Genomic DNA, 27,132 nt, shown 5'->3' on the forward strand with positions numbered 1-27,132 from the left:
GTGTAATGGAAGCAGCTGCACAGCAGCCACTGTGCAAATGTGTAACATACTAAGCAGCTAGGCACTAAGCAGGGTGCAACCATGCAACACAATGAGCAGGCGTGGGGCAGCTGTGGTGTGAACGTGAAACTCAACAAGGTATGTGACAACTGTGCAACACAATGAGCAGCCATATGGCAGCCCTAGTGCAATGTGCCACAGCTTGGAGCAAGCGATTGGTAGCCCTGGTGCAAACGTGCAACACAATGACCAGACGGGTGTCACCTCAGACCTGCCCACCTTCCCCCACCCCCGAGTGGGCAGGAGCGGGTGGGTCTGCGGCCAGGGTTCGGCTCTGCCGCTCTACCTGCGATGGCGGGTTTGGCGGTTTCCTGTAGCGTTCGGGGAGACCTGTGTCCGCGGGGAGGGGCTCCCCAGGGCTGAGCGCACCCCAGGCAAGAGCCGGCCCCCTCAGGCCTCCCCACAGGGGTGGGAGAATAACTGCAAGACGCCCCCAGTGACTGCTGCGCTGCCTCCTCGTCCTACTGCTCTCTCCCCCCAACCCCGGCCTCGTGAGCCATTCAGAGCATCAACCGCCTCAGGCAGAAGACTAACGGAAACTTTGATTGGAGCCCTGCGCATGCGCCGCCCCACCCCCTCGCCCAGCTCCCGCAAGGCATGGCGGGGGTTGTCGTTTCTTCGACGCGCTCGGCGGAGGCAGGGAGCGGGAGGTCGAACTACAGTTCCCGGCAGCCCCTGCGCCCCCACCCCGTCCCGGGCGTCTCTGTGGATGCGGGGAGCGGGGGGGATAATGAGATGCGTGTGAAGCGGCTCTGTCCCGCGGGGCGCCGGAGTCGCTCTGTGCCGCAGGTGAGTAGCGGGCTGCGCGCGGGCGGAGGGGTCGAGGCGGGAGCCGTGCTCGGGGCAGCCCCGCCCCTCCTGGGAGGCTGGGTCCGGGGGTGCAGCCAGCGCAGGCTCCGGGAGCCCGTGGGGCAGCCCGGGCTCCTGGCGCTGCTGCTACGGGGGCGGCTTCCTCAGCGCCGGCCCGGGCGGCCCCGGGCTCCCGCTGGTGGGGGGGGAGCGGGCTGAGGCCACATCATCTCCGGAGAGAGGCGCAACCGCTCGCGGGGGGAAGAGGGGCACTTTACCGCGGGTGACTTCAAAAGTGGCTCCCGGAGGCGGGGGTGGGGTCGGGAAACTTTCAGTCCCCCGCCCCCGCCCGACTCCGAATCAGAGACGGTGTGAATGAGCGAGCTGGCCACTTCTATTCCCGCGCGCTGCCCGGGACAGACCCGGCTTGTCCACACACCGTGCGGGGCCATCGCCCGCGCCCTTCTCCAGGGCCACGGGGGGGGCGGGGGGTAACGGGATCAGGCACGCAGAGCCCGCTGCAAAGCCTCGTCACGCGTGTGAGGAGCCCCTTCGAGCTCAGGGGCCCCATGGCATGAGTAGGGGGTTTGCAGGGCTGGACCCCAAATAGTGTATGACGTGGGCCTTCTCGGTCAGTCCTGCCAAAAACATAACTTCCAGGAGACTGAGAAAACTAACAGCCGCCCAGCCAACCACTTGGATGAGGGAGAGGAGTCATGTTTTATTTGTATTATTGTGGCACCTCCGAGTCTCAATCACAGACCAGGAACACATGGTTCTGAAAGGTCTAGGTAGGAATAATGGGGATGAATTTATGAGAGAGAGAAATGTAGGTTGAACCTTAGGAAAAATTATCTGGAAGATCTAATACTTTGTGAAACAGTCACCAGACGACCATGGTGGAAGATCATTTGGGACTTTTGAAACTGGACATGACAAAACTGAAAAAAATAGTGTATGGAGCAGTGTTGTACTGGCAGGGGAGTGGACTCTATATCATCTAATAGGTCTTTTCCATTTTTGATTTCTGAGGTTCTGTGAACTATTTTATTTTTACAATTTTAAAGCATTTCAGGAGTGAGCATTGATTTCAAAATTTGAGTTTTAAAAATATTTTTTAAATTTTTTAATCACTTTATAATCCTTGCATGGGGAAGCTGTATAGATGTAAGTTATATTTACATGGAATAGTCTTGTTAAATGAGCCTTTCTAGTACACAACGATCGGCCCCCATTTTCAATAAAGGACTTTAAACATTTATGTGCAGATAATAAAAAAAATTGGCATGAAAAGACTTAAATACAAATATTTACCATTTTAAAATCTTTTTAGTATAAGAATCAGGCAAATATAAGTGACACCCGGGCCTACAGCATGCATCCAGTACCTACATTTGAACTGGTTTCTCTTAATTTCTAGCCACGAATGACAACATGTCAGTTAATTCTTTCGTCTCCTTCTCTTGCACACGTCTCTGTGCCTCCTCCTACACTACTGCATATTCTTGGAACCCCTTCCCCAAATTTGTTCACTAAACCACTGCTCTTGCTTCCTTTAATATTCCTTCTAAAATCTAATTGCTGCTATCTCAGCTGTGAGAAGTGAGGGATAGGAAAGTAACACAAGGAAAACACACACAACAACCAGCTCTCAGAGTTAAAGGAACAGTTAAGATGTTCGCATGCTTTATTGCAGTGGTTCTCAACAAAGGGTACGTGTACCACTGGAGATACTCAGAGGTCTTCCGGAGGTACATCAGCTCATCTAGATATTTGCCTAGTTTTACAACAGGCTACATAAAAAGCACTAGTGAAGTCAGTATCAACTACAATTTCATAGATAATGATTTGTTTATACTGCTCTGTATACTATACACTGAAATGTAAGTACAATATTTATATTCCAGTTGATTTATTTTATAATTATATGGTAAAAGTGAGAAAGTAAGCAATTTTTCAAAGTGTGTGCTGTGACACTTGTATTTTTATGTCTGATTTTGTAACTTTTTAAGTGAGGTGAAACTTGGGGGTACACAAGACAAATCAGACTGTTGAAAGGGGTACAGTAGTCTTTAAAGGTTAAGTCACTGAGTAAATGCATGATCTTACTATCACTTTTGCCGCCTTTTCTGCTTTGTCTGTTTATGGCCCTAATTTGTATTATGACAAATGTGTTCTTCAAGGCAGGGACTGTCTTTATTTTTCCTACTTTTGAGTGCACAAAAAATAATAATTTTGTTGTAACTAGTTACACTGAAAGACTAAATAAGTAAAAATTTACTTTTATTTTTTGGATGAGGTAATTGTGAGAAGCGCAGATATTAATCTTCAAATAAGACACCTTTATTTCATGGGAGCAGAGCTCCATACCAGCAGTTTTGATTGCTGGATCAGGGACTAATTTTTTCCCCAACTTTACATCTCTTTTATGACTTTTTATGTCTACACACAAACACACACACTCAAGTGGATCTTTGGTTATATTGTGGATAAATATTCACAAGTAGTTTTAATCTGTTAAATTAGGCCTGTAATGTTCATCAGCCTTATTCCTACTCAGGGTAGTTTTTATTTCCTGTCCTGAAGAAAGCATGGAGTTATTTAACTTTTTTAGGATTAATTTAATTGTTAGAGATAGTAATGTTCTCTGTGAGCATCCCTCATCTACAGAAAATGTGATGAAAAGCATGTGAGCTTTTATGTCTTATATTGATTTATTCTTGAAAAAAGTACATTATACTGTATATAGTTTCCTTATACTTGGGTCACCTGGTGGAGCATTCAGGTAATTTCTTTTTATGGGAGCAGAGTTACATGGGGAAATGCAGAAATGTTTGTTTGCTGTTATTCCAATTATATTTCTTGAAACCGTGGAAAAGCCATTGATGAACCAGTGACATTTCTCTGAAATGCTGTGCACTGTCTGCAAAATGTTGAGCATCCTTAATTTCTGAGGTTGTCAGTGGGAGTCATAGAATTGTGCCCTCAGTCCTGTCTCAGATTAGTATGTCTGACATGACATTTCATTGTGTTTTAAACTATCTGTCATATTGATCCCTGTTATAAAATGCAAACTTGCCTCACTTTGTTCTTTAATATAGCCAAATGATAAAGCTCAGCACTATTAAAAATTCAGCCAGAGCTGTTAGTGTAGATAAAATGTATTCAATGAATGGTTATTTAGCATTGCTCCTGAATGCTTGAAATGCTGGTTCAGGCAATAATATATTACAACAAATAATTAGAGTCCATAATCACCAAATGCAGAGCAAAAAAGAATTAAAATAATCACAAAACAATAATAAATACATATAAAAAAGTGGCAGGTTCGCTGTTTGTCTGGTATAAGAACATTAATATGGCGTACAGTAGCTCTTTTGAAAACATTGTGTAAATATCTTTCTACAGCTAAACTTTTCTAGGTGCTGTATTTCACATTTTTATATTGACTTGAATGAATAATATTAGAAAGTCCAAGTTAAGCACCAGAGAATTTTCTAATGATAATATTGTGGTTTTATGAATATTTGATTGCATTTAATGTATTTATTATCCCACACACCACCTACAAACTAGTATACCCATAAAACAGAACTGTGCTCAGCCCTTCTACATCAATAGTTACAGTATGAACCATTCTTTCCTCTGACATTACTGGGAAAACAATCATGAAATGTCAAATGGAGCATGTATGCTGGATAGCTTTAGGCACCATGTATATAGTGTGGTATACAACAAGGAAGCAGTTCAGCATCTGTTACTAACCAACAAAATGAATGTAAAAATTGATTAATTACACTATAGATGTATTTGCAAGGAATTAGTAATAGTTTGAAACTAATGTGATTATACTGCTATTATGCAAAATTATAAACTAATTTGAAATAATATCAATTTTTTTTCCCCTACCAGGCAGAATACAACGTTTCAAAATGCTGCAGATTATCTGGGTGAACCTAGAGATTAGATTTAATGTGCTTGTGTTTTTAGAAATGCTGTTCCTGCATTTCATGAGATAAAACACTTCACAAAAATGAAAACTTGGAGATCAGTTAAGGTAACTTTTTTACCATGTCCGTGCATATTAACGAACTCCGAGAAGAACTTTTGAAGAAAGAATAGATTCGTCATAAACACTGATATACGCAGTATTATTGGCTCAGGATGCTATCCACATGTTTTTTTGTTTAAATAGAAAAAGACATCTAAGTGAAGATGAGCCTGTGTTTGATATATAGTGTCTGGAGTTAAGTGAGAGAAGGAATATTTTTTAAAGATCTACCAAGAGTAATCTCTATCTGAGACCAAGATTTTTCTCAAAAGAAATAAAATGAAGGACCTGTGTGAAAAAGCAGTATTGATTTATTCCTCTGAAGGAGACAATTTCATGATGATTTAAGCCTCTCCAAACATCTGGATGTGGTGCTAAAGGCAAGTCTGTGTCTTTGATCAGCTGATTGAAACTGTGGAAAGAGGACCTTTAATTTAAAGTAACTTCCGGCTGAAATTCTCTTGCTCATCAGCTTGAACAGAATGAAAGGGAAAATGAACATGATGTATCAGTCAGGGGCCTCTTACTGAACTGAAAAAGGGAAACTTTAGACTATCCTTTAAACTGTAAAATTATAATAGACACCCTGGTCAAATATTTTTTTTAAAAATTGACTACTAGGCAGATCTCTACAGATTTAAAGAAAGTCAGATGTCAGCAAACGATTCCTCTCCTCCATCCTTACAGAAGTTTTCTTCTCCTGCATCTCATGCTGCCGCACCACCAGTCCCTTCTCTGTCTTCAAGTCCCCAGTCGGGGCTCTCCAACCGGCTGTCCAATGGCAGCCTCAGTACACAGAGTCTCACCAACTCCAGGGGCTCTATGCATGGGGTCTCATTCCTGCTGCAGATCGGTCTCACTCGGGAGACTGTCACCATTGAAGCTCAGGACTTGTCCCTCTCATCTGTCAAAGACCTAGTCTGTTCTATAGTTTACCAGAAGGTACAGTATAACAAAATACAATGCTGTTGATTGTAGTAATTGTTTTAATTTACTATCATCGCTATCACTCTGTGTAATTTGGGTACATCAAGTGGTTATGTGCAGAGACAAGACCAGTGCTGGGACTGTGTTAAGGCTGATCCCATGTAGTTCTACAAGGTGTACCTCCCAAGATGGGAGTCTCAGTTAAAAGGAAGGGGGCTCTCCTTATGTCTGTCTTCTGAAATCCTACAACAATAGAAATGTAGTAATAAAGTTGGACTCTTCATACAGTAATGAGTTTTGATAATATGGAAAGAATGTTATTTTTCGCCCTTGTGGTTGTACTCAGTGTTGCTGCTCTCTAGTAGTGTTCTTCTGTGGTCATTGCTGCTATATATTTGTGTTGAAGAAAACATTGTTCAGTATTCTTGGCATAACACAGCAATTCTCAAACTGTAGTCCTTGGTCCAGTGGTGGCTCACAGAACAATTGCTGGTGGTCTGCAGGGGTCTGGTGGGTCACATGATATTGGCTCTTCTTGTTTACAGCTGCAAAATTTCATTAAAAGGCAGCTAATACTTTCCTAATATTTCTTTTCCATGTAAGCAATTGCTATAGTTGTCACAAGGATGCAATATAGTCTTCAGTGGGAGGGGAGGTACCAATGAGACAATTTTTCTATTAAGATGGGGTCTGCAGTGTGAAAAAAATTGAGAACCCCCATTATAGTGCTAAAATGTTCTGAGTTGGTAGAAAGGAAATGTGCATTTCATTATTTTTGTTCATGTGTTGTATTTTATGTATAGATTATGTGCTATTAACCAAATTCAAAGTTCACGTTAACTTTCAAGCAAATAATAAAAACAACATTCCCTCAAATGAGTTGTTATATTAAACAGTTTTATAGAAGGGGGGTGGGAAAAAATCACGAGAGGAAATAAACACAATGGGAGTGTCGACTAAGTTGATTTTCTTTGCCTGTAATTCTTTTTATTTCTCTGAACTATGTTTATGAATAGAAAGGCTTATTAGACTTGGAATACAGTGTTCTTTTCCCTTACTTAGGATTTTGAGAGGGTGGAGGTAAGCTTGATATGAGCACCAGTATCTAGATAATCTAATTGCATTTCCCCTTCTCCATAAGATTTTTTTTGTATTCTCATTCTGTGTTTTACATTTTTTTAGAAATGTAGTAAACATATTGATTTCACAGAAGTTTTGTCGGCTACCAAAAATAGTTCAGGCAATGACCCATATAATTTTTGGTGGGAAAAAATATAGGTAGGACATAAAAGTTAGCACCACTATTGTTTCCAACCTTTTATGGTCCTTCTTTCTTTTTCTTTCTTCTCCCTCTCTTTGCATCTGTACGTTTGCTTGTTTCTTCCTGTCTTCACACTTGTAACACCTTTCTCTTTGTTCATTCTCTTATTTTGGCACTTCCTGTCTACTCTTGGTGGCCTCATCTATAGCCATTTCATAGCTCAAGTTCAGAAGCATGTTATATGTGGAGCCAGCTAGATTGTAAAATTGGCTAGGATTTCAAGATCCTGGTCTTCCTCTCCCCAGCTGGCTTTAATTAATCTGTATACTAACTGTTGTGACTGATGATGCCAGTAGAGAGCTGCTTAGGGAGAGCATGCCCCATGCAGGCAGCAAACCACTGACCAGGAAATTGGGGGATGGCTGCTTATGTGTGTTGGACTTATCTTTTGTAAGTACTTTGGAAGCCAGTGCACAAGTGGCAATATTACCCTACAGTTCACAGCAATATACCGGTATCCTGCCTGGAACTGATCCTGAAGTCAGGTGGCAGAGCCACAATTATATCCATAAATATGTTCTCCTATTAACATAACATTAACATAAACATAACTTTCCTCTGAGAATTATCCTGCACACAGCTATTTATTGTCCCATCAGGAATGCCTTGTAATTTGGTGGTAATCAGGCCTCACCTACCTGTGGCATTTCATAGCAGGCTCAGTGTCTCTTCTCTTGACCGGTTAACTTCTTCTAGCCTCAGGACAGTACACAGCTTGTTCTCATGGGTTCAGGAGATGTATGCTTTTTAAAAACTGCTAATAGTAAATTTGTAAAAGTTTAGGATTTGTGATTTTTTGGAATTGTTTCTAACTTTTGTTCTTCTTTAAAAATTTCTCAACTCTACTGATAGTTTCCTTTTACTTTTGGTGTTTCTTAATAGTGCTTCTAAGTCATATTTCAGTTGCATGTTGTTTCTTTGTATAGCGAGATGAGGGAGACCACTCTTGATCTGTCTCTGTAGCCTCAGACACCTCTGGATCTGAGGTTGAATTGCCTGCCTACCTTCAGTAGCTCCCTACCGCAGGACAAGTTGTAGAATATTAAAGCATGTTGGTTGGGGGGCTCCAGCTGTCCACAGAGTGCTGATTAGTAGCTCTTTCCTCCGTCATAACCTGGAGCAGTAGGGGCAGGATCTCTTTGCAAGTCTTTCCAAATATCTCATATTTGCCCCTCTTAAAAACAGTTATCTTCAAGCACGTTTTTATTTCTCTTAGGGTAGCACAGTATACTTGAAAACTACACTTCCATCAGAAAGTATAGTAGCTACTACAGGTAATAGCTAAAAGTTCTATAACTTAAAGAAATTGGAGAGCAATTTTTTTATTTTTTTTCAGTTTACTTTGTGTTTAGTCAGTTTTGCTATTTTGACAATGGTCAGTTGGACTTCCTGTTTTATGCACTGCCCTTGGGGGAGCTCAAATCATCCAGGTGCTGCAAAAGGGCACTTAACCGGTTTTGTTCAATATCTTCATAAATGATCTGGAGGATGGTGTGGATTGCACCCTCAGCAAGTTTGCAGACGACACTAAACTGGGAGGAGTGGTAGATACGCTGGAGGGTAGGGATAGGATACAGAGGGACTTAGACAAATTGGAGGATTGGGCCAAAAGAAATCCGAGGTTCAACAAGGACAAGTGCAGAATCCTGCACTTAAGACGGAAGAATCCAATGCACGGCTACAGACTAGGGACCGAATGGCTCGGCAGCAGTTCTGCATAAAAGGACCAAGGGGTTACAGTGGACGAGAAGCTGGATATGAGTCAACAGTGTGCCCTTGTTGCCAAGAAGGCCAGTGGCGTTTTGGGATGTATAAATAGGGGCATTGCCAGCAGATCGAGGGACGTGATCGTTCCCCTCTATTCGACATTGGTGAGGCCTCATCTGGAGTACTGTGTCCAGTTTTGGGCTCCACACTACAAGAAGGATGTGGAAAAATTGGAGAGAGTCCAGCAGAGGGCAACAAAAATGATTAGGGGACTGGAACACATGACTTATGAGGAGAGGCTGAGGGAACTGGGATTGTTTAGTCTACAGAAGAGAAGAATGAGGGGGGATTTGACAGCTGCTTTTAACTACCTGAAAGGTGGTTCCAAAGAGGATGGATCTAGACTATTCTCAGTGGTAGTGGATGACAGGACAAGGAGTAATGGTCTCAAGTTGCAGTGGGGGAGATTTAGGTTGGATATTAGGAAAAACTTGAATGAAACACTGGAATGCGTTACCTAGGGAGGTGGTAGAATCTCCTTCCTTAGAAGTTTTTAAGGTCAGGCTTGACAAAGCTCTGGCTAGGATGATTTAATTGGGGATCGGTCCTGCTTTGAGCAGGGGGTTGGACTAGTTGACCGCCTGAGGTCCCTTCCAACCCTGATATTCTATGATATTCTAACAGTAGTGGCATCACAATTGAAATTGAAGAAGGAGTGGACATACCTTTTCACTGAGAGGAAGGGGAAGAGAGAGAAGATTGGAGGGCCACATATGTCTGGTTTTGCTCTTGAACTTGCCCCAAAAACTCCTTTTAAAATCATCAGGAGAGCAGAAATAAACCTTTCCAAATTGAAATTCAGGGCATTCTGTGTAAAGGGTATTCTATATCAGAAGATTTTTTTTAAATTAGTCAGTTTAAACAAGTCAGGTTGTCAGTGTTCTTTAAATCTGATAGGGATGTTCCCAAATTATCCTTATTTTTACAGCCATGTGGGGGATTGTAACCATGTCTGAACCATAATTAGCACTGCTTCTGTCTTTCCTTATTTAGAAATACCTGTGTACCAGCTACATTTTTGTCAGGGTGGAGTTTGGAGAAGAACCTTAGGCATAACCAAATAAAAATATAAACTTGAAGTGCATGTTGTTAAAAATAGACATTCATATGTAACAAGTGTGTTAGAGCAGAGCGAGTCTTGATATCTGATAAGATGTGGGAGCTGCCTCAATAGTACCCGATTTAATGTTTAAATCTGCTGCTAACTGCAACTGCTTTCTTCCCTGCACACCCTCTGATGTCAGGAATGAAGTGAAAAGTAGAACTGTTTAGCAGTTTTCAATAGAAAACTAATGTTTTAATGCATTTTGTGAGGTGTTCAGCTGACAGTGTGCTCTAAATTATAGCTAGTATTTTCTTTGTTCCAGATAAAGTAGAGGCAGTGTTCTCATAAATTTATTATAAATGAGAAAAAGATGTTTTACCAGTTTAGGTTTTTTGTTCTGTTTTCTTTAGAACAGCAATCTCTGGCAAGATCTCTTCTGTTATCTCTCTACCCTTGCAACCTGTCCCCACCCCTTCCCAACTCCCGTTATCCTTGATTCCGCCAGTTATTTTAGCTTTCTTTTATCTTTACCTGCAATCTCTTCTGTGGCTGATTTCCTTTTGCCTTGAAGAATTATATTTTTGTGTGTGTGGAGTTCTCATTTTCCTTTCTAACTACTGTTCTCCCTTTGTCTCCAAAGTCATAATGTGTGCTATTTTTTCACACTTCTTAGATTTCTTCCCCTCTTAATTTCTTTATGGTCCTTCCAAGTTGGCTTCCTCCCCTCCATTTCCTGAAACTGTCCTGACTAATGGTCACCATCTGGCAAAGTCAAGGGGACACTCCTTATTTATACTGATCACCCCTCAGATTTCTCTCATCTTTGATTTCATCATTCTGTGCTCTCCTTTTTCTCCTCCCATCACCATATATGTTGGCCTCCTTGAAGGTTCTATTCTCAGTCCCCTCCTCTTCTTTCTCTGACCTCATGTATTTCCTCTGCTTCATCTACCACCTCCACACTTATTCCCAAATCTAGCTCGTTACATTAATTCTCATATTTCTTGTTCTATCTCTTGGATTTCGATATCATTCCCCAGTTGTCTCCTTTCTTCCTAATCTGCCTCCTTTAACTCTATTAACAATTCCTTTCCTTTCTGTCTGCCAGGCTCCCAATCCTAATCTTTTTTGCTCTTCTCTCTTGCCATATGCAATTTCTTGTTATGTTTTGTCATGTATACCTCTAGCCTCTTCAAAATCCAGCCTACCCCATCATCTGCACAGCTGAAACCTGTGTGTGGCACCTGGTCACCTTGACTACTGTAACCTTCCCCTATTTGGCATCTCTGGTTCTCATTTCTTCACCCCTCTAGCAGTAACATTTTGGATACACTTAAGTCGTCGTCCTCTCCCTCCACTCCAGCTGTGTCAGTCTCCTTTTTGAATCCCACCATTAGCTTCCCATCTCTCTCAGCATCAAATTCAAGATCCTACATTATCTTGTCTCCTCCACCTTTGTCTCTGGGTCTTTGTGTACTTCTCCATCCTTTTACCTGATTGTTACCTTGATCTCCTCTTTGCAGCTTTGGCCTTTGCCTTTGATCATTTTGCCTTCCATACTCAGAGTAATCTTCCTGTTCTTGTCTGGCAAGATTCCATTTGCTTACTTCACATCTCTTTGTAGCCCACGTCCTCTGCCAGGGCTTCATATCTTCTTATAACAATCTCCTCCATCCTTCCCTGAATTATTGCTTACTGTTTTATCTTATCAGAATTGAGGCCTCAATCTGTTACAGATTTACATATGTGATAATCTTATTGAGTCTGCAGGATCAGGGTCTTGAAGTATTTGCAGGATTTTGGGGTGGGCAGTGTAGTTGAAGGAGCACAGTCAACTTGAAATCTAGTCATTTTCAAGAAGGAAAAGTAGTTTCAGATATTACTGTGACAGAATGGCAATTTCCTGCAATATCCTTGGAACACCTCATTGTATTAAGTTTATGTATTATTGTGGGCCAGGATTATATGTAACCTCTTTAAGGGGAAGATGTGATAGATGTGAGACTTTAGAGTTCAAAATACTATATTGAAAATGTTGCAGACAGATATTGACTTTTGGGACAATAAGTGTTAAGTGGATTTTCTTGGGATTTCATAGGGAGAGCGGTTAATGCAAATTCCTCTACTCTGGTTTTGCAGGAACACAGCCTTTTGAAGTTAGTGCCCCTCTCCTAAGGGCATATCTGCTGATCATCTGTTACAGAAGGCCAAGACCAAAGCTGTATAAATAAATGGCTGATGTGCCCAGCCTTCATTCTGGTTCTGGATCTAAGATGGATGAACTTGTAATCAGAGAGAAAATCTGGTTGTGGGTTTTGAAAGATTAAAACTTACCAGAACCCTAGGTTGTAGTTGGGGGTGACCTCTGGGAAGCTTTTTAGCATGGTTGTATGTTCATTTATTTTTTAATGTTTTTTCTGTAATATTTTTACCTTAAGAATAAATGTGCTTGCTTAAGAAGGAGCTGTCTGGTAACTTATAATGGTGTGCTATACACTGTTTATAGTCTTTGAAGAGACAGCAAAGCCTAGGCAGTGGCCTGTTGAAGCAGTTTAGCTTGCTGGGGATATCACAGTGTAAGGCAAGGTTCTGTGTAGTCTTAAAATCCCTGGTCCAAAGTTAGTGAGATGCAGGTCTCCGAACAAGAGAGTTACTGCTAGAAGCCTGAAGTGGATGTCCTTGGTGGACCTTAGAGGGGGCATACAGGTGCAGCTACCTTGAAACTGTGACAACTATACCTGTTGCTAAGTTTCCCTGGCAATTTTTATGATTTTGACATTTTCTCCAATTTTATAAAAATGTTTCACGTCTCTTGTTCCTGTGTGAAAGACCAACACAAGCACTGGAAGAAATAGACTAATTGAGGGAAACTGTGCATGTGACAACACTTTGGTATGGTTAGTTTCAGTAAATAAATGTAAATATCCTTTGTTATGGTAATCTTGGCTGCTGCTTGAAACAACACCAGATAAAATTGAGACAGAAGTGTGATTTTAGTTTTTGACTGGTCACTGTGCCCCTCCTGATAGCACAACTATGTTCCAGTGTAAATCTTTCTTTGATCGTTGTATAATTCTACTAATATTTTTCGCCTGAAAATTGCCCAGTTCACTTTGAAGGCAAAAGTGAAATTTTCTGCAAAGTTTGAAGAGACTTGATCAATTTTTTTGAGTTAGTGGTCATTTAAAAAAATTATCCCAATTTGAAATTTCTAATTGGGTAACATTTAATGTGTGTCTAGGACACAAATGGCTGCTTAACCCCTTCAGATTTTCTATATAACAAAATCCAGGGTTGGATAGGGATGACTCACAATAGCTAACTAGCTGGTACTTTTTTGTGGTGGCTGTCATTGTTCCAGAATCTAAGCTTTCATTTAAAAACAAAACGAAAAGCCTCTCTTCCTTATGTCTGAAGATAACTTTCAAAATGTTAACTAAGTGGTGTCTTCCTGAGTCTGCAGATAACCTGAAACTATCCTAATAAGAGGCAGTTGTTGCTCCTATTTATATGGCAACATGAGTTGACATTGAAACCTTATGACAGTTTAAATGTGAGCATTAACTATTTAACTGTCGATCAAAGTAGATGAGAAATAGATCACATTATGACAGTATGCTCATGACCTACTGTGAGTGGTGTCTCATTTTGATGTCAGGAATGGGCAGCTCAGGGGAGAGTACCACTATTGTCTGCCTTAGGTTCTTCCCCTGGTTAAATCTTAACTCATGCATAGGATATATTTGAAGAAATGAGGTTGTAATTAAGCAATGTATTAACTATTGTTGGATCTAGTTGTAAATGTTAGTTTGTTTATAGGTAGTGTGCTCTTTAGTAGTTGATTGTAACTTAGCATGAGTCCTAAACTACACTTATGTAAGGGACTGATTCTGTTCCCATTGATGTCAATGGCAGAACTTCAGTACATCACAATGCAGGATTAGACACTAACAGGAGCAGCGGTACAGGAGCTAGCAAACAGAGCTCAAAAACAGGGAAGTTTGGGGGAGGAGCTGTGTGGTGGTCTGGTTTTGTTTTGGTGTTTGGTTGTTTTTTTTTGTTTTCCTTGTTAGGAGCTTAGGCAGGAAGGCTATGAAAGATTGAGGCAACAGTAGTAGTGACCTAAGGAATGGAAGAGACAATGAAGATGACCGGCTATAGAAGATGCAGATACATTATTCTGGAGTGGGTACGGTTAAAAGAGATTCGTTTGTATTGTGTCACCTGATAGAGCTGATGGAAGAGGTTTGGAGATGCAGGTGGAAACTGTGGTTGAATTCTGAAGGTGATTCGAGCAGATAATGGAGGGGAGACAAGAGGAGGCTGAAGGGAAAAGTCAAGACTTGCAGATGCAAGCTGGACTGGAGAACTGTGAGAGTAGACTGCTGGGTAAGGAAAGCAGCCAGTGGAAGCATGAGAGTACGAGAATCATGAAGAGGAAAGGGCTGGCTAGTGAAGGAGAAATATAGCTCAGGAACAGGTTTGCTGAGTTGAAAAATGAAGAAGGGGCATAGCAGGCAGTACAAGGTGGGAGGACAAGGAAGAAAAGAGCAGCTAGTCCTACAAGAAGAGGGGACAAATCAGTGGAGACAGTCAGTCGAGCCCCAGGAGAATGCTAGAGAGAACAAAAGACAAGAGGACTTGCAGCCAGAAGGAACAGGAGGAAGGCCAGAGAATCACACTATTGCCAGAAAAAGGCAGGTCTACATGACTGGGGGACTCTCTACTAAGAATAGACAGGCCTGTCACCTGAGCTGATGCCCGGAGATAAGCTATGTGATGTGGACCTGAGGTTGAAGAGGACCCTAATAGGATCAGGAAAGAATCCACTAATTGTCCTTCACATTAGTACAAATGATACTGCTAGATTCTTGCTGGAACGCATTAAGGGAGACTATGCCGGGCTGGGGAATACACTTAAAGAAATGGAGGCTCAAGTGATCTTCAGTGGGATTCTACCTGTCCCTAGAGGAGGAGGAGGAAGGCGAGACAAGATTGTGTTGGTCAACAGATGGCTCAGACAGTGCTATAAGGAGGACTTTGGGATGTTTGACCACTGAGAGGCATTCACTGACAGAGGACTGTTTTCATGGGATGGACTCCATCTGAGTAGGGAGGAAAATAGACTTTTGGGATGGAGGTTGGCACAGCCCATTAAAAGAGCTTTAAACTAGGAACCCAGAGGAGATGATTGGGACATACTCATGTAATCTCCATGCCTGATTCTAACATTGAACAGGAGGAAAATCAAGAAAGAGGGAATTCAGCAAAGGGAAAAGGAACAGCACTGGGTAGGAGAAGGGATATTAAAAGGAAAGAGAGCTTCATTGGTATTGGCACTAACAGGCGGGTAGGCGATACTGGCAGTAGAATGACTGTATCTAATTGGGTGAGAAATTTGGGCAAAGCCAAGCAGAAACAACTAAGATGTCTGTACTTCAATACAAGAAGCCTGGGTAACAAAATGGAGGAACTGGTGCATGAAGTGAAACCAGATATTAAAGGGATAACAGAAACATGGTGGACTAGTAGTCATGAGTGGAGAGATTGAAAAGTGTGTGCTGTTCAGGAAAGACAGAAATAAAGGTAAAGGTGGTGGAGTAGCATTGTATGATGATGAGGTAGACTGTAAAGAACCACCACAAACCACCACATTGTATAATGATGAGGTAGACTGTAAAGAAATTAGAAGTGATGGAATGGATAAAAGTCTGTTTGGGTCAAACTCACTTTGGGGAAGAAAACTACCAGAGGTTCCCCTGGGATAGTGCTGGGGATATGCTGCAGGCCCCCCAGGATCTGATTTGGGTATGGATAGAGACCTCTCTAATATTTGTAATTAAATTAAAAACTACTGGGAATTGTGTGATTATGGGAGACTTTAACTTCCCAGGTATAGATTGGAGGACAAGTGCTATTAATAATAGTAGGATCCAGATTTTCCTGGATATGATAGCTGACAGATTTCTTCACCAAAAAGTTGCTGAATCTACAAGATGTGATGGCATTTTAGATTTGGTATTGATGGATAGTGAGGACCTCACAGAAGAACTGATTGTAGGGGACAACCTTGGTTTGAGTGATCATGAGCTAATTCAGTTTAAACTCAATGGAAAGATAAACAAAAATAGATCTGCAACTATGGTCCTTGATTTCAAAAGGGCAAACTTTTTTTTTAAAAGGGTGTTAGTTAGGGATGTGGACTGGACTGCAGAACTCAAGGATCTGAATGTAGAGGAGGCTTTGAATTAGTTTCTGCAACTTTGACCAAGTATCTGAAGCCTGCGTCCCAAGCAAGGGGAAAAGTTTTGTAAGTGTTGCAGATCAAGCTGGAGGAGCAAGCATCTCAAACAGATGATTAAGAAAAAGCAGAAAGCCTACAAGGAATAGAAGATGGGATGGATCAGCAAGAAAAGCTACCTCTTGGAGGTCAGGAAGTGTAGGGGAAAAGCGAAAAGTGCCAAAAATCAAGCAGAGTTGGATTTTGCAAGGGAAATTAAAACCAACAGTAAAAGGTTCTTTAGCCATATAAATAACAGGAAAACAAGGAAAGAAGAAGTGGGACTGCTAAACACTGAGGATGGGGTGGAGATTAAAGATAATCTAGGCGTGGCCTAATACTTACATAAATACTTTGCCTCCATTTTTAATAAGGGTAATGAGGCGCTTTGGGGTAGTGGCATGGTGGATAATGGAAATGAGGCTATGAAAGTAGAAATGATCACATCCAAGGTGGAAGTCAAACATCTTAATGGGACTAAATTGAGGGTCTTGGATAATCTCCATCAAATAATATTAAAGGAGTAGGTATATGAAATTGCAAGCCCAATAGCAAGGATTTTTTATGGGCTGTAAATATGGGAGTTGTACCCTATGACTGGACGATTGCTAATATAATACCTATCTTTAAGAAAAGGAAAAAGGTTATCTGGGAAACTACAGGCCTGTTAGTTTAACCTCAATTGTATGCAAGGTCTTACAACAATTTTGAAAGAGAAAGTAGTTAAAAGACATAGAGGTGAATGAAATTGGGATAAAATACAACATGGTTTTACAAAAGGTAGATCGTGCCAGACCAGCCTGATCTTGTTTGAGAAGATAACTGATTTTTTAGACAAAGGAAATGCAGTAGATATAATCTATCTGGATTTCAGTAAGGTATTTGATACAGTTCCACATGGGAAGTTATTAGCTAAATTGGAGAAAATGGGGATTAATATGAGAATTGAAGAGTGGACAAGGATCTGGTTAAAGGGGAGACTACAGTGGGTCATACTGAAAGGTGAAGTGTCAGGCAGGAAGGAGGTTACTAGTGGAGTTCCTCAGGGATTGGTCTTGGGACCAATCTTACGTAATGTTTTTATTAACTTGGGCACAGAAAGTGGGAGTGTGCTAATCATGTTTGCAGATGACACAAAGTTGGAGGTATTACCAATATGGAGGAGGACTGGAATATCATACAAGAAGATCTGGATGGTGTTGAAAACTGGAGTAATAGAAATGGGATGAAATTTAATAGTGCAAAGTGCAAGGTCATGCATTTAGGGACTAATAACAAAATTTTTTGCTATTAGCTAGGGACTTACAGTTAGAAGCTACAGTGAAGGCGAAAGACTTGGGTGTATTGGTTGATCATAAGATGACTATAAATGACCAATGTTATGCGGCTGTGAAAAAGGTTGTCATCCAAGAATGCATCAGGCGAGGTATTTGCAGTACAGATAAGAAAGTGTTGCCATTATACAAGGCTCTGGTGAAACCTGATCTGGAATACTGTACACAATTCTCATATCCCATGTTTTTTAAAAAAATGAAGTCAAATTGGAACAGGTGTAGAGAAGGGCTGGAATAGAATGGAATGGAAAACCTACCTTGTGAGTGGAGACTAACCAAATAAAGGCTGTGGGGAGATATGATTGCTATCTGTAAATACATCAGAGGGATAAATACTAGGGAGGAAGAGGAGTTATTTAAGTGCTAATATTGACACAAGAACAAGTGGATATAAACTGGCCATCAATAAGTGTAGGCTCAAAACTAGATGAAGTTCTGGAACAGCCTTTCAAGGGGAGTAGTGCGGCAAAAAACTGGCTTAACTGGCTTCAAGATTGGGGTTGATAAGTTTATGGAGAGGATGGTATGATCATACTGCTTACAATGGAATATAGCCAATTGGCAACTGCTAGTAGCAAATATCCCCAATGGCCAGTGATGGGACATTAGATGGGGAAAGCTCTGAGTTACTACAGATAATTCTTTCCCAGGTGTCTGGCTGTTGGGTCTTGGTGAAATGCTCAGGGTACAATTGACTGTTGTATTTGGGGTTGGGAAGGAATTTTCCCCCAGGTCAGATTGGCAGAGATCCTGTTTGATGGTTGGTTTGTTTTTTTGCCTTCATCTGCAGCATGGGCTTAGGTCACTTGCAGGTTTAAACTAGTGCAAATGGTGGATTTTCTGAAGTCTTCAGATCATGTTTTGAGGACTTCTGTAATTTAGCCAGAAGTTATGCGTCGATTACAGGAGTGGGTGGGTGAAGTTCTGTGGCCTGCAATGTGCTGGAGGACAGACTAGACGATGATGATAGTCCCTTCTGGCCTTAAAGATTGAGTCTATGAGAGGGTTTTCCTTAGCTCAGTTAGTTAAGGCCTGTATTTTGAGAACTAAAGAGTTTGGATTTTTATCTCAACTCTTTGGTTTATCTAGCAGTTATTTGTATCAATGGTTTCCTTGCAGAATGGCATTCAACTCTATCTTCTACAAGGTATGAAAAAATTGATCAGGTCATTAAAAATTACTCTGGGTAAGGGAGTCTATTAGCTATAGCTCCATATTAAGTTCTTTTTCAGACTTCCTGTATAATTTCTGTGTGTGTGTTTGTTTCATAACTTTGCACAGGGAATGTATTCTTGTGATTACTTTCAGGATAGGCTATTTTTTTTAAGTTAGAAAGCAGTTGAACAAGCTATTTTCAAAATATAGTTGCTTATAACTTACTCTGTTTTGGCTCCCTGTAGCTAATTAGCATCTTACTGTAAAATTTTGAACCTAATTTAAATATTAAAACCTAGGGCATATGTTGATTAAAAAATGCCTTAGAAAAATCAGCTGGTGGTTCTGATACAGTGAAGCAAGATTTATAAAGGCCTCAAATTACATCAACTCTTTGGGGGATTTTCTGACTAATACTACAGGTGGCATAAGAAACACTTTTAAATGCTTCCTTTCTGGAAATTTGTCCTGTTTCTCTCAATTCTTTGCATTCCTCTAGCTAAACAACCAGGGTTTCTTCCGTATCCTTCAAGTAAACACCAATCCATTCCTCCAAATCCTTCCAAATTTCACGTACACATGCTTTTTTCCTAACAACTCTGATGTACACTACTTTTGACAAATTAAAAGTGGAGCACATAGTTATTCTAATTCAGGATAATGTTTTTGAATTACACAAGGATTAACAAATAGATCTGCTCAGCACCATCAACTGTACATCTGCTTTCTCTTGCGGCTAGCCAGGGTGGATTGATTTAAAATAAGGCAATTGAAATGAGCAGTTGAAATCATTAAGTGGAAAGGCTTGAATTTAAATCAATTTTAATCAGCTTTTCCATTTGTACTTCAGTTATTTTATGGTTGTCACAACTAATAAAATGTTGATTTATAACTAAATAGAGCCTTTATTCTAGGGCTGTCAATCGCAGTTAATGTGTGCCATTAACTCAAGACAAATTAACACATTTTTTTTAACGAGTGTTGATCGCAAGCCTCTGGAGACGGGAGTCGGTGGTGACTGGGCAGGGAGGGAGACACCCTGCCACCTGCACCATCCCTTCCCCGCTGGACAGGGTTGGACTTATGGGTGGGCGAGGGGGGCCACCACCCAGGGCGCCATGCTCAGGGGGCCTCTAGTGCATGCTTCCAGGGCAGGGGTGCCCCTTCTCTCTCTCCCCCTCCCCCAAGGAGCTCCACTGTTGTTCCCTCCTCCCCCTCCCCCATGGAGCTGCCCTGGCCAAGCTGCTCCGGACCAAGAGCCTTCCTCCCATCTGCTGCACAGAGCAGAGTTGGGGACCTGATGTCAGGGTGTCCTTTTCCCTCTGCCCATATACCCGCTTGCTGCTGAGCTGGAGTCAGGGAATAGGGTAAGCCTGTCTTCTGCTGCTCCTGGCTCAGGAGTGAATGCTGTGGACAGCAGCTGCTGCCGACTGAAAAAGCATTTAGGCTCCTGAGTGCTCATCTCCCACCAACACACATGCTCTCACACCAAACCAAAATTTGAAATGGCGCCCCTAGTGAGCCAGGAGTAGCCAGAGGGCTGCGGGATGGCCAGCAAGATGCAGCCCCTGTGTGAGATCATGGAGCCTGCCATGAGCCGCAGGATGAGTGCTAGGCACCACGAGCCACAGCAGCAGTGCAGAAATAAGGGTGTGTTGTAATTGAAATCAATATATTTGAAAATGTAGAAAACATCAAAAAATATTTAAATAAATGGTATTCTGTTGTTAACAGTGTCATTAATACTGCGATAAATCATGACTGTTTTTTTAATCTCATGATTAATTGCGATACTTTTTAAAAAATTGTTTGACAGCCCTACTTTATAGTAGATGTATCATATCTTTTTGCTACGTAGCAGGGTATGTTTTAACTGCATATGCTTATTTAAGCAATTATATAGCTTAATATTTTCAGATTCTTATTAACTGAACATTTTTAGTATGCTAGAAAATAGTGAATGTTGCTTATTTCCTTATAATTTTTGCTTGTGATTTGTGTCAGACCTTATCAGGATGTTAACTGAAATTGAATTCAACACACACAATAGCATATAAAATATATATTTATTAATCAAAACAACTTTAAATATTTTGGATACATAACCATATCAAAACATGTTTCACATTTACTACTAAATGATTTATTAAAGGAACAGAGGTATTAACTGTAGTTGGTGAATTAAACTGATTATTTCAGGTCAGCCTGAGAAAATTTTCAAATATGTCTTAGTGAAAGTGATTGGAGCTTAAGTTCTTCCTTGCCTAAGTCTCTTGAAAATTATACAAATCTCCTAAGTTACTTAGGTTGCCCTTCAGATGTTTAAAACTGGTAGATTTTGTTCCCTTCCTTGTTGTTTTTATTCATAGACTGGAAGGGAAAGACATGTTTTCCTGCTTTCTCAACTCGCAGTTGATTTCTCAGCTTTGAATGAATTAGTCCAAATGAAGAAAATATTCTTTGTGTCTGCAGAAGAGGCTACTGCTATCCAAAGTTGGTTTAGTTCTTCAACCAACTCTGGTTCCAGGTGCTTAGCTAGTGACTTGCTCCAAGTTAGTGGTGTGACTTTCTTTAAAACATCATGAGCAAACGTGCTGCTTGAAAGGTTCACCTCCAGCCCTGACATTTATTATGGTTGGCATGATTGCTGTGTGACTATTAGATTCCCACCTCACAGAGCAGCATCTTCTTCAGCAAATAGGTGTCTACCCTAGTACTTTGGGTTGAGAATATTGGCATGAAAATGAGGTGGAGTTAAGTACTTGATCCATCTGCTTCTATACTACCTGCAATTTAATTTTGTTGTTTAGTATTTCTTTCTTCAGTGTTTCTTGAAGTTCTTTCCAAATTTCAGCAGCATCAGCAATACACTAGCAAACTTTCTTCAGTTTGTCCAAAGCTATGGAAATAGGTTTCAGTATATTCAGCATATCTTCTACATTTCTCTTTAGTTTGATGTTGACTACTTTGGCTGCAATAGTTCCATCTGTTTTGTCATGATTTTCTTCACAAACTGTCATCCGAATTGGCCAGTTCTTAGTTAATAGCTTAAAACAGTCAACCACTGAATTCCATCATACATTTTTGGGGGAGAATTCCTCCTCCTCCTTCTCTCTTCAGTGAAGCTGAAGCAAAGTGGCTGGTCTGGAAGTATTTTGCAATTTCAGCAATGTTTTCCTTTATTCCTAAAGCTGTAGTTAAGACTTTGGCGAAAAGAAGCATCAAATGAGCACTCCACCTGTATGTTATAAGTTTCAGTTTTCTTTCATTATCTTCTAGATTTCTTAATGTCTTTGCTACATTTGTAGCATTGTTTGTGACAAAGCTAGGCACTTGACATTTAAATTTTTGTTCACAATTTTTCATAGCTCTTACTGCTAATTCTTATAAGTATTCTGCTGCATGAACATTTCCTGAAGTATCGACTGTTTTTGTGAGATAAACAACCCCATCTTTTGTTGTCGCATAAGCATGTATTTCTGGATCATTGTGTATGTTGCTCCACCCAGCAAGACTCAGATTAATGAATTTCTCGTCAATGTTTTTTGCACACTGTTCATTTTCCTTCTCGTACACTATATCTAGCCATCTTCCAGGAAAGTCTGCTTTGCTGGGTAGAGTGTAGCATGTTCCTAATGATTGAACAATGTTAACAAAATATTTGTTCTGAACAAGATGAAAGGGAGAATTTGTTGCATAAACAAACCAAGCAATCTTTTCATCTATGGTGTCTTGCTGGAATTTGCTGGTCCTGATTATGAACTCCTCCTTGGTTTTACTGGATGATGAAGAAAGTCTTTTTTTGACACAGGTAATTTACTGTCTGACACACATTTAGTTGCAACACTGTTGGTAGTACCAACAGACACCTAAAACTTCAGAGTTATTGCAGATGATGAACATTCATAATGTGTTATGTCTAAGACTGAAACAAAATGGTTAAAAAAAAATCACTGAGTATTACTCAGTACAGTGCTTTAAAAATGAGATTGTTAATTAAATATATTTCCTACAGCAGCTGTTTGTACTACTGTGTAAATGATTTAATTTATTTGAAACCCCATTTTATAGAGAAAAAAATTAATAATCATAAGGATTGTCATCTAAATCTATTTAAACCCTTATCTCCAGCAACATACCAAACAGGTTGGAATTAAAAAATATAAATATTAAATATTCATAAATGCCTAATAAAACGTTGCTTTTAAACAGGAAATCTTCATCTAGGATATTTGATTACATTGAGCAATAAAAAGATCATTTCAGAAATCCCGCAGTAATAGTAAACATGTAATTGATAAATATTCTCTCAATAAACTAACATACCAATTATATTTTCAACAGACCTTTTGAAATTAATGAATAAGGAATACACGCAAAACACAAATTTGACAGTAATATAGATTATCATTTACTAGCATAGTAAGACTTGGTAGGCAGTCTGTAAGAATGAGTTTACTAGCCATTTGATCCAAATTGTTCAGACATGTCCACATCATCTTCAAAGTCACAACCTTCTGAGGAGCATTTTTTTCATAATGTTGTTTCATCCTGACAGCTAGGCCTTGCATTTCTTTGTTGCACAGTTTACATTTAGCTCATGTTCCTTTCTTATCCAGAGGTACAGGAATTTATAGAAAATATTCCTAAATAGGGTCTTTTTAAGACCTGCAGCCAAGGTCTCCAGTTCCCAGACTTTGAAATGAACACTTAAAGGCTGCACTCTGATGAATGTTGTTCCTTCTTCCTACAGTGTCCTGCTTTTGACTCCAGCATTCTTCCTTTCTGGTTGCATACTCTGCCACTCAGGGCAGCAGGTATTTTAGGCTGGGGGAGGCTGTGCCTCCCCAAACGGCCGAGTGTGACCCACACTCCACCGCTAGGCCAGGCCCCCTCTTGCAGTTCCCAGCGCTCTGTCCTGGCCCAGGCTGGCTGGCCTGCCTCCTGCAGGGATTCAGGGCAGCTGCCGCTTGGGCTGCACTTCCCAGTGCACAGGGGCTGGGGGTGCTGCAGGTGCACTGCCCGGAGCACTAGGGCTGGCGGTACTGCAGACACACTGTCCGGCTCTCTGGTGTTGGCTGCCTGGGGCTGGGGGCACTGTGGCCATGCCACCCAACCTCCCGGGGCTGAGGGCGCTGCCGCCCGGTGCTTCGGGGCTGGCTGCCTGGTGCACCAGGCCTGGGGGTGCTGTGGCCACACAGCCCAGCACACCAGGGCTGGGGTCTTGCCTCCCGGCATTGAGGCCAGGGGCCGTGGGAAGGTGCTCTGGGTTTCTGTGGGGGCGGGGGGTCAAAAAGGGCAGTGCGGGAGGCAGAAGGGGAAGGGCCGGGGGCTCGCCTCCCCCAATGGCTGGATCACCGGCTGCCCATGCTGCTCCTTCTCCCTTGTTACATAACTCCCACTCCCTACCCCCAGAAAAAGAAAAGTAGTAACAACAATCAAAGACTTATGTTCATGTAACCTAAATGCCTTTTGCATTGCAGTGTTTTATTTGTTTAGACTAGAGACAGAGAGGGAGGCAGCTGAGAAATTTAATAGATTTCTGTTTTATCTGTCTGTGTACACATGCAAGGAGATGGTTCAAGGCCATTTACCTGAAGTGCCCAAAACCATCGAGAAGCAAGGGCTGGTAGTTATTGGGTGAATCAGTATTTTTGCATGACTTGGAGAGTAAGTTTCCATGATGGGTACAGTCATAAATTGAGAACTGAGCTAGTCAGAGCTCAGATAGGGAGAAGCTATAAAATAGGAGTATGAGACCACCCAGGTGAACTCAGTGGATGATCCTGATGAAATATATGATGTTGTCTCCTGGAATCCAGAGGCTGGGTCTCAATGCCTATGTTGACTTCTACCGTCATTTGCACCCAGTAGTACAGCCCCTTAGTATTCCCACAGGATCGAGCCCTGAATACAGTACATGCCCTATTGTGCCATATTTATAAAGCTTGACCTCAAAATTTAATGTTTTTCCCCCTGATTTTTTCTTTATGTAGAAAAGCACCCTTTAACTCAAAGTTTTTGGTTGTGGCTCAGTCATGGAGTCAGCATATTTATTTTTTTATTTAAATGTTTTGAGAGATTATAATTTTAGGCCTTAACATATTTTATATTAAACTCAGATTTCATTTTAAACGTGTATTTTTAAAGAGAAAACCTGATTATAATTTAATTAATGAAATAAAATCTGATTTTGACATTTTTTTCAGAAAAAATCATCAGTTTATATCCACCCAGTTTCCAGCTTGCAGCATTGACTGACCTATTTATGCTTTCCATGTGCCCCTGATATGCCAAGGAGGCAGGCTCTAGTGGGGAGTGAGAGAGGGTTTTGGTTGCTATAGGAAGCATGAATCTGGATGTGTGGAGGCTAGGGGAGTGAGTCAGATTTGGGGTACAAGGAAGTGACCAGAGCGGTGGGGAGATGAGGGCAGAGAGGTCAGCAAAACAGGGATGTATGCAGATAGGGGTGGGAGTGGTGTGTGTGGGGGGGTGAGGAGTGTGTTTGTGCCAAGGCATTGACATGCGCTGGGATTTCTGGTGTACCAGGTGACAGCACCAGTGAAGTAATGTCCATATGACAAGGCAGGGGGTGGAGAAAATATCTGTAGTACTGGATTTTGAAGTCTAGTTCTCCAGACAATAGCTCAAATTCTGACATGATTTTAAGTGTTAGGGTGGTTAGCTGGCTGAGGACACAAGGTGGTAACAGAGTGATGTGGCTTCAGTGAATTATAAAAATTGACAAGATTACAGATGTTTTGTGCTGTTAAAGAGAAGTTGGGATTAACTTTCAAATGGTGTAAGCATTTGTTTTGAGTTATGGTGGGTCATGAGATATTGGACCTTAAAATAGTATCCGCCTACACTTGTCCTTTGTGTGAGTTTTTGACGATTGGTCCATAATTGTGTAAAGTAAGTTCTGGAACTTGAACCAGAATAATTTTCAGTTATTGTCATGATAGAGGAAAAACCCCAGTTGTTTTTTTCACTCCAGCAATACTGGTTCCTGTACGCTGCTTTAAGGTCCTCAATTTAATTCCAGTAATGTTATATAAAGTGGAAAATGAAGTATTGCGTCCTGAAATGTTAGTAAGTACCACCAGAACAAAGGGCAAAGTTAATTCTTGATGTAACTGCACTGATGTCAATGTAATTACACCAAGGCACAATCTGTTGTATAAGCAGACTTCCCCCATGTGATATCCTGTTATACTTTAAGAACAGGTACCATTTTGCTTTTAGGAAATTTAGTAATACTGGGATTAGATTTTGTACATTGAATCACTGCAGATTGTTTGGTGACAGGTTTCAGAGGGGTAGCTGTGTTAGTCTGTATCACTAAGAACAATGAGGGGTCCTTGTGGCACCTTAGCGACTAACAAATTTATTTGGGCATAAGCTTTTGTGGGCTATAACCCACTTCATCAGATGCGTGGAGTGAAAAATGCAGTAAGCAAGTATAAATATACAACACATGAAAAGATGGGAGTTGCCTTACCAAGTGGGGGGTTAGTGCTAACGAGGCCAATTCAGTTAGGGTGGATGTGGCCCATTCCCAACAGTTGACAAGAAGGTGTGAGTATCAACAGAGGGAAAATTATTTTTTGTAGTGACCAGCCACTCCCAGTCTTTATTCAGGCCTAATTTGATGGTGTCAAGTTTGCAAATTAATTCCAGTTCTGCAGTTTCTCGTTGAAGTCTGTTTTTGAAGGTTTTTTGTTGAAGAATAACAGACTTAAAAGTGGCCATTCTTCAACAAAAAATCTTCAAAAACAGACTTCAATGAGAAACTGCAGAAATGGAATTAATTTGCAAACTTGACACCATCGAATTAGGCCTGAATAAAGACTGGGAGTGGCTGGGTCACTGTTAAAAATAAACTGTTTTTAAAAATAAAACATTCTGGTTTGTATTTTGTTTTAAATTTAAATTTATCTTGTGAATCTCTCTTAAAAAAAAAATTGAAAAAGGGTCTGATGGTTCCCCTCAGATATTTATTTATGTATTTGTCTGGAAGATAAGCTGAAAAAGCTTTTCTATTTATTACACTACCAAAGGGAGAATTTCTGGTGATTTTTATAATATTGCTTGAAAATAAGAATTTATGCAAAGTTTAGCTTCAAGCTGCTTTTCTAAAAGACACTCTTTGGAATATAAAACCCCTGCTTGTTTGCCAGTGAGATTATTGGCCAGCAATCCACATACAGCTCGCTAGCTGAGATGGCAGCAGAAGAGTGGAGCTGTTAGTTGAGCTCCTCACTGCCCCTACAAATGTAACAGGGAATGGGTGAGGTGGGGGAGGGTAGCTGAAGGGCTGTGAGGAATAAAGCTGCCAGCTCCACTCCTTCTGCTGAAGCCCAGCCAGCTACGGATATGCTGACGAAACACCTGTGGCTCATC

General features: G+C 41.1%; 2 protein-coding genes across 8 annotated transcripts in view; one reads left to right on the top strand and one right to left on the bottom strand.

Annotated features, from left to right (window-relative positions):
• QPCT (glutaminyl-peptide cyclotransferase) overlaps positions 1–547 on the bottom strand; it is a 31,116-nt gene extending 30,569 nt beyond the window's left edge. The window contains exon 1 of the mRNA XM_043543397.1: positions 347–547. The gene's annotated coding sequence lies outside the window, so the exon portion shown is untranslated. The remainder of the gene's footprint in view (positions 1–346) is intronic.
• Positions 548–644: 97 nt separating this feature from the next.
• The window catches only part of PRKD3 (protein kinase D3), a 77,993-nt gene continuing 51,505 nt past the window's right edge, over positions 645–27,132 (top strand). For 4 of the 7 annotated variants that reach the window (XM_037895400.2, XM_037895401.2, XM_043543391.1 and 1 more), the window contains exons 1-2: positions 693–849; positions 4,762–5,842. In XM_037895400.2, the coding sequence (XP_037751328.1) occupies positions 5,552–5,842 (291 nt within the window). In that variant the 5' untranslated portion in view covers positions 693–849; positions 4,762–5,551. Of the gene's footprint in view, positions 850–4,761; positions 5,843–14,109; positions 14,146–27,132 lie in introns of those variants that run through there. The other 3 variants (XM_037895399.2, XM_037895402.2, XM_043543392.1) reach the window with 3 other exon arrangements.

The sequence above is a fragment of the Chelonia mydas genome, chromosome 3 (assembly GCF_015237465.2).
Source record: "Chelonia mydas isolate rCheMyd1 chromosome 3, rCheMyd1.pri.v2, whole genome shotgun sequence".
NCBI lineage: Eukaryota > Metazoa > Chordata > Testudines > Cheloniidae > Chelonia > Chelonia mydas.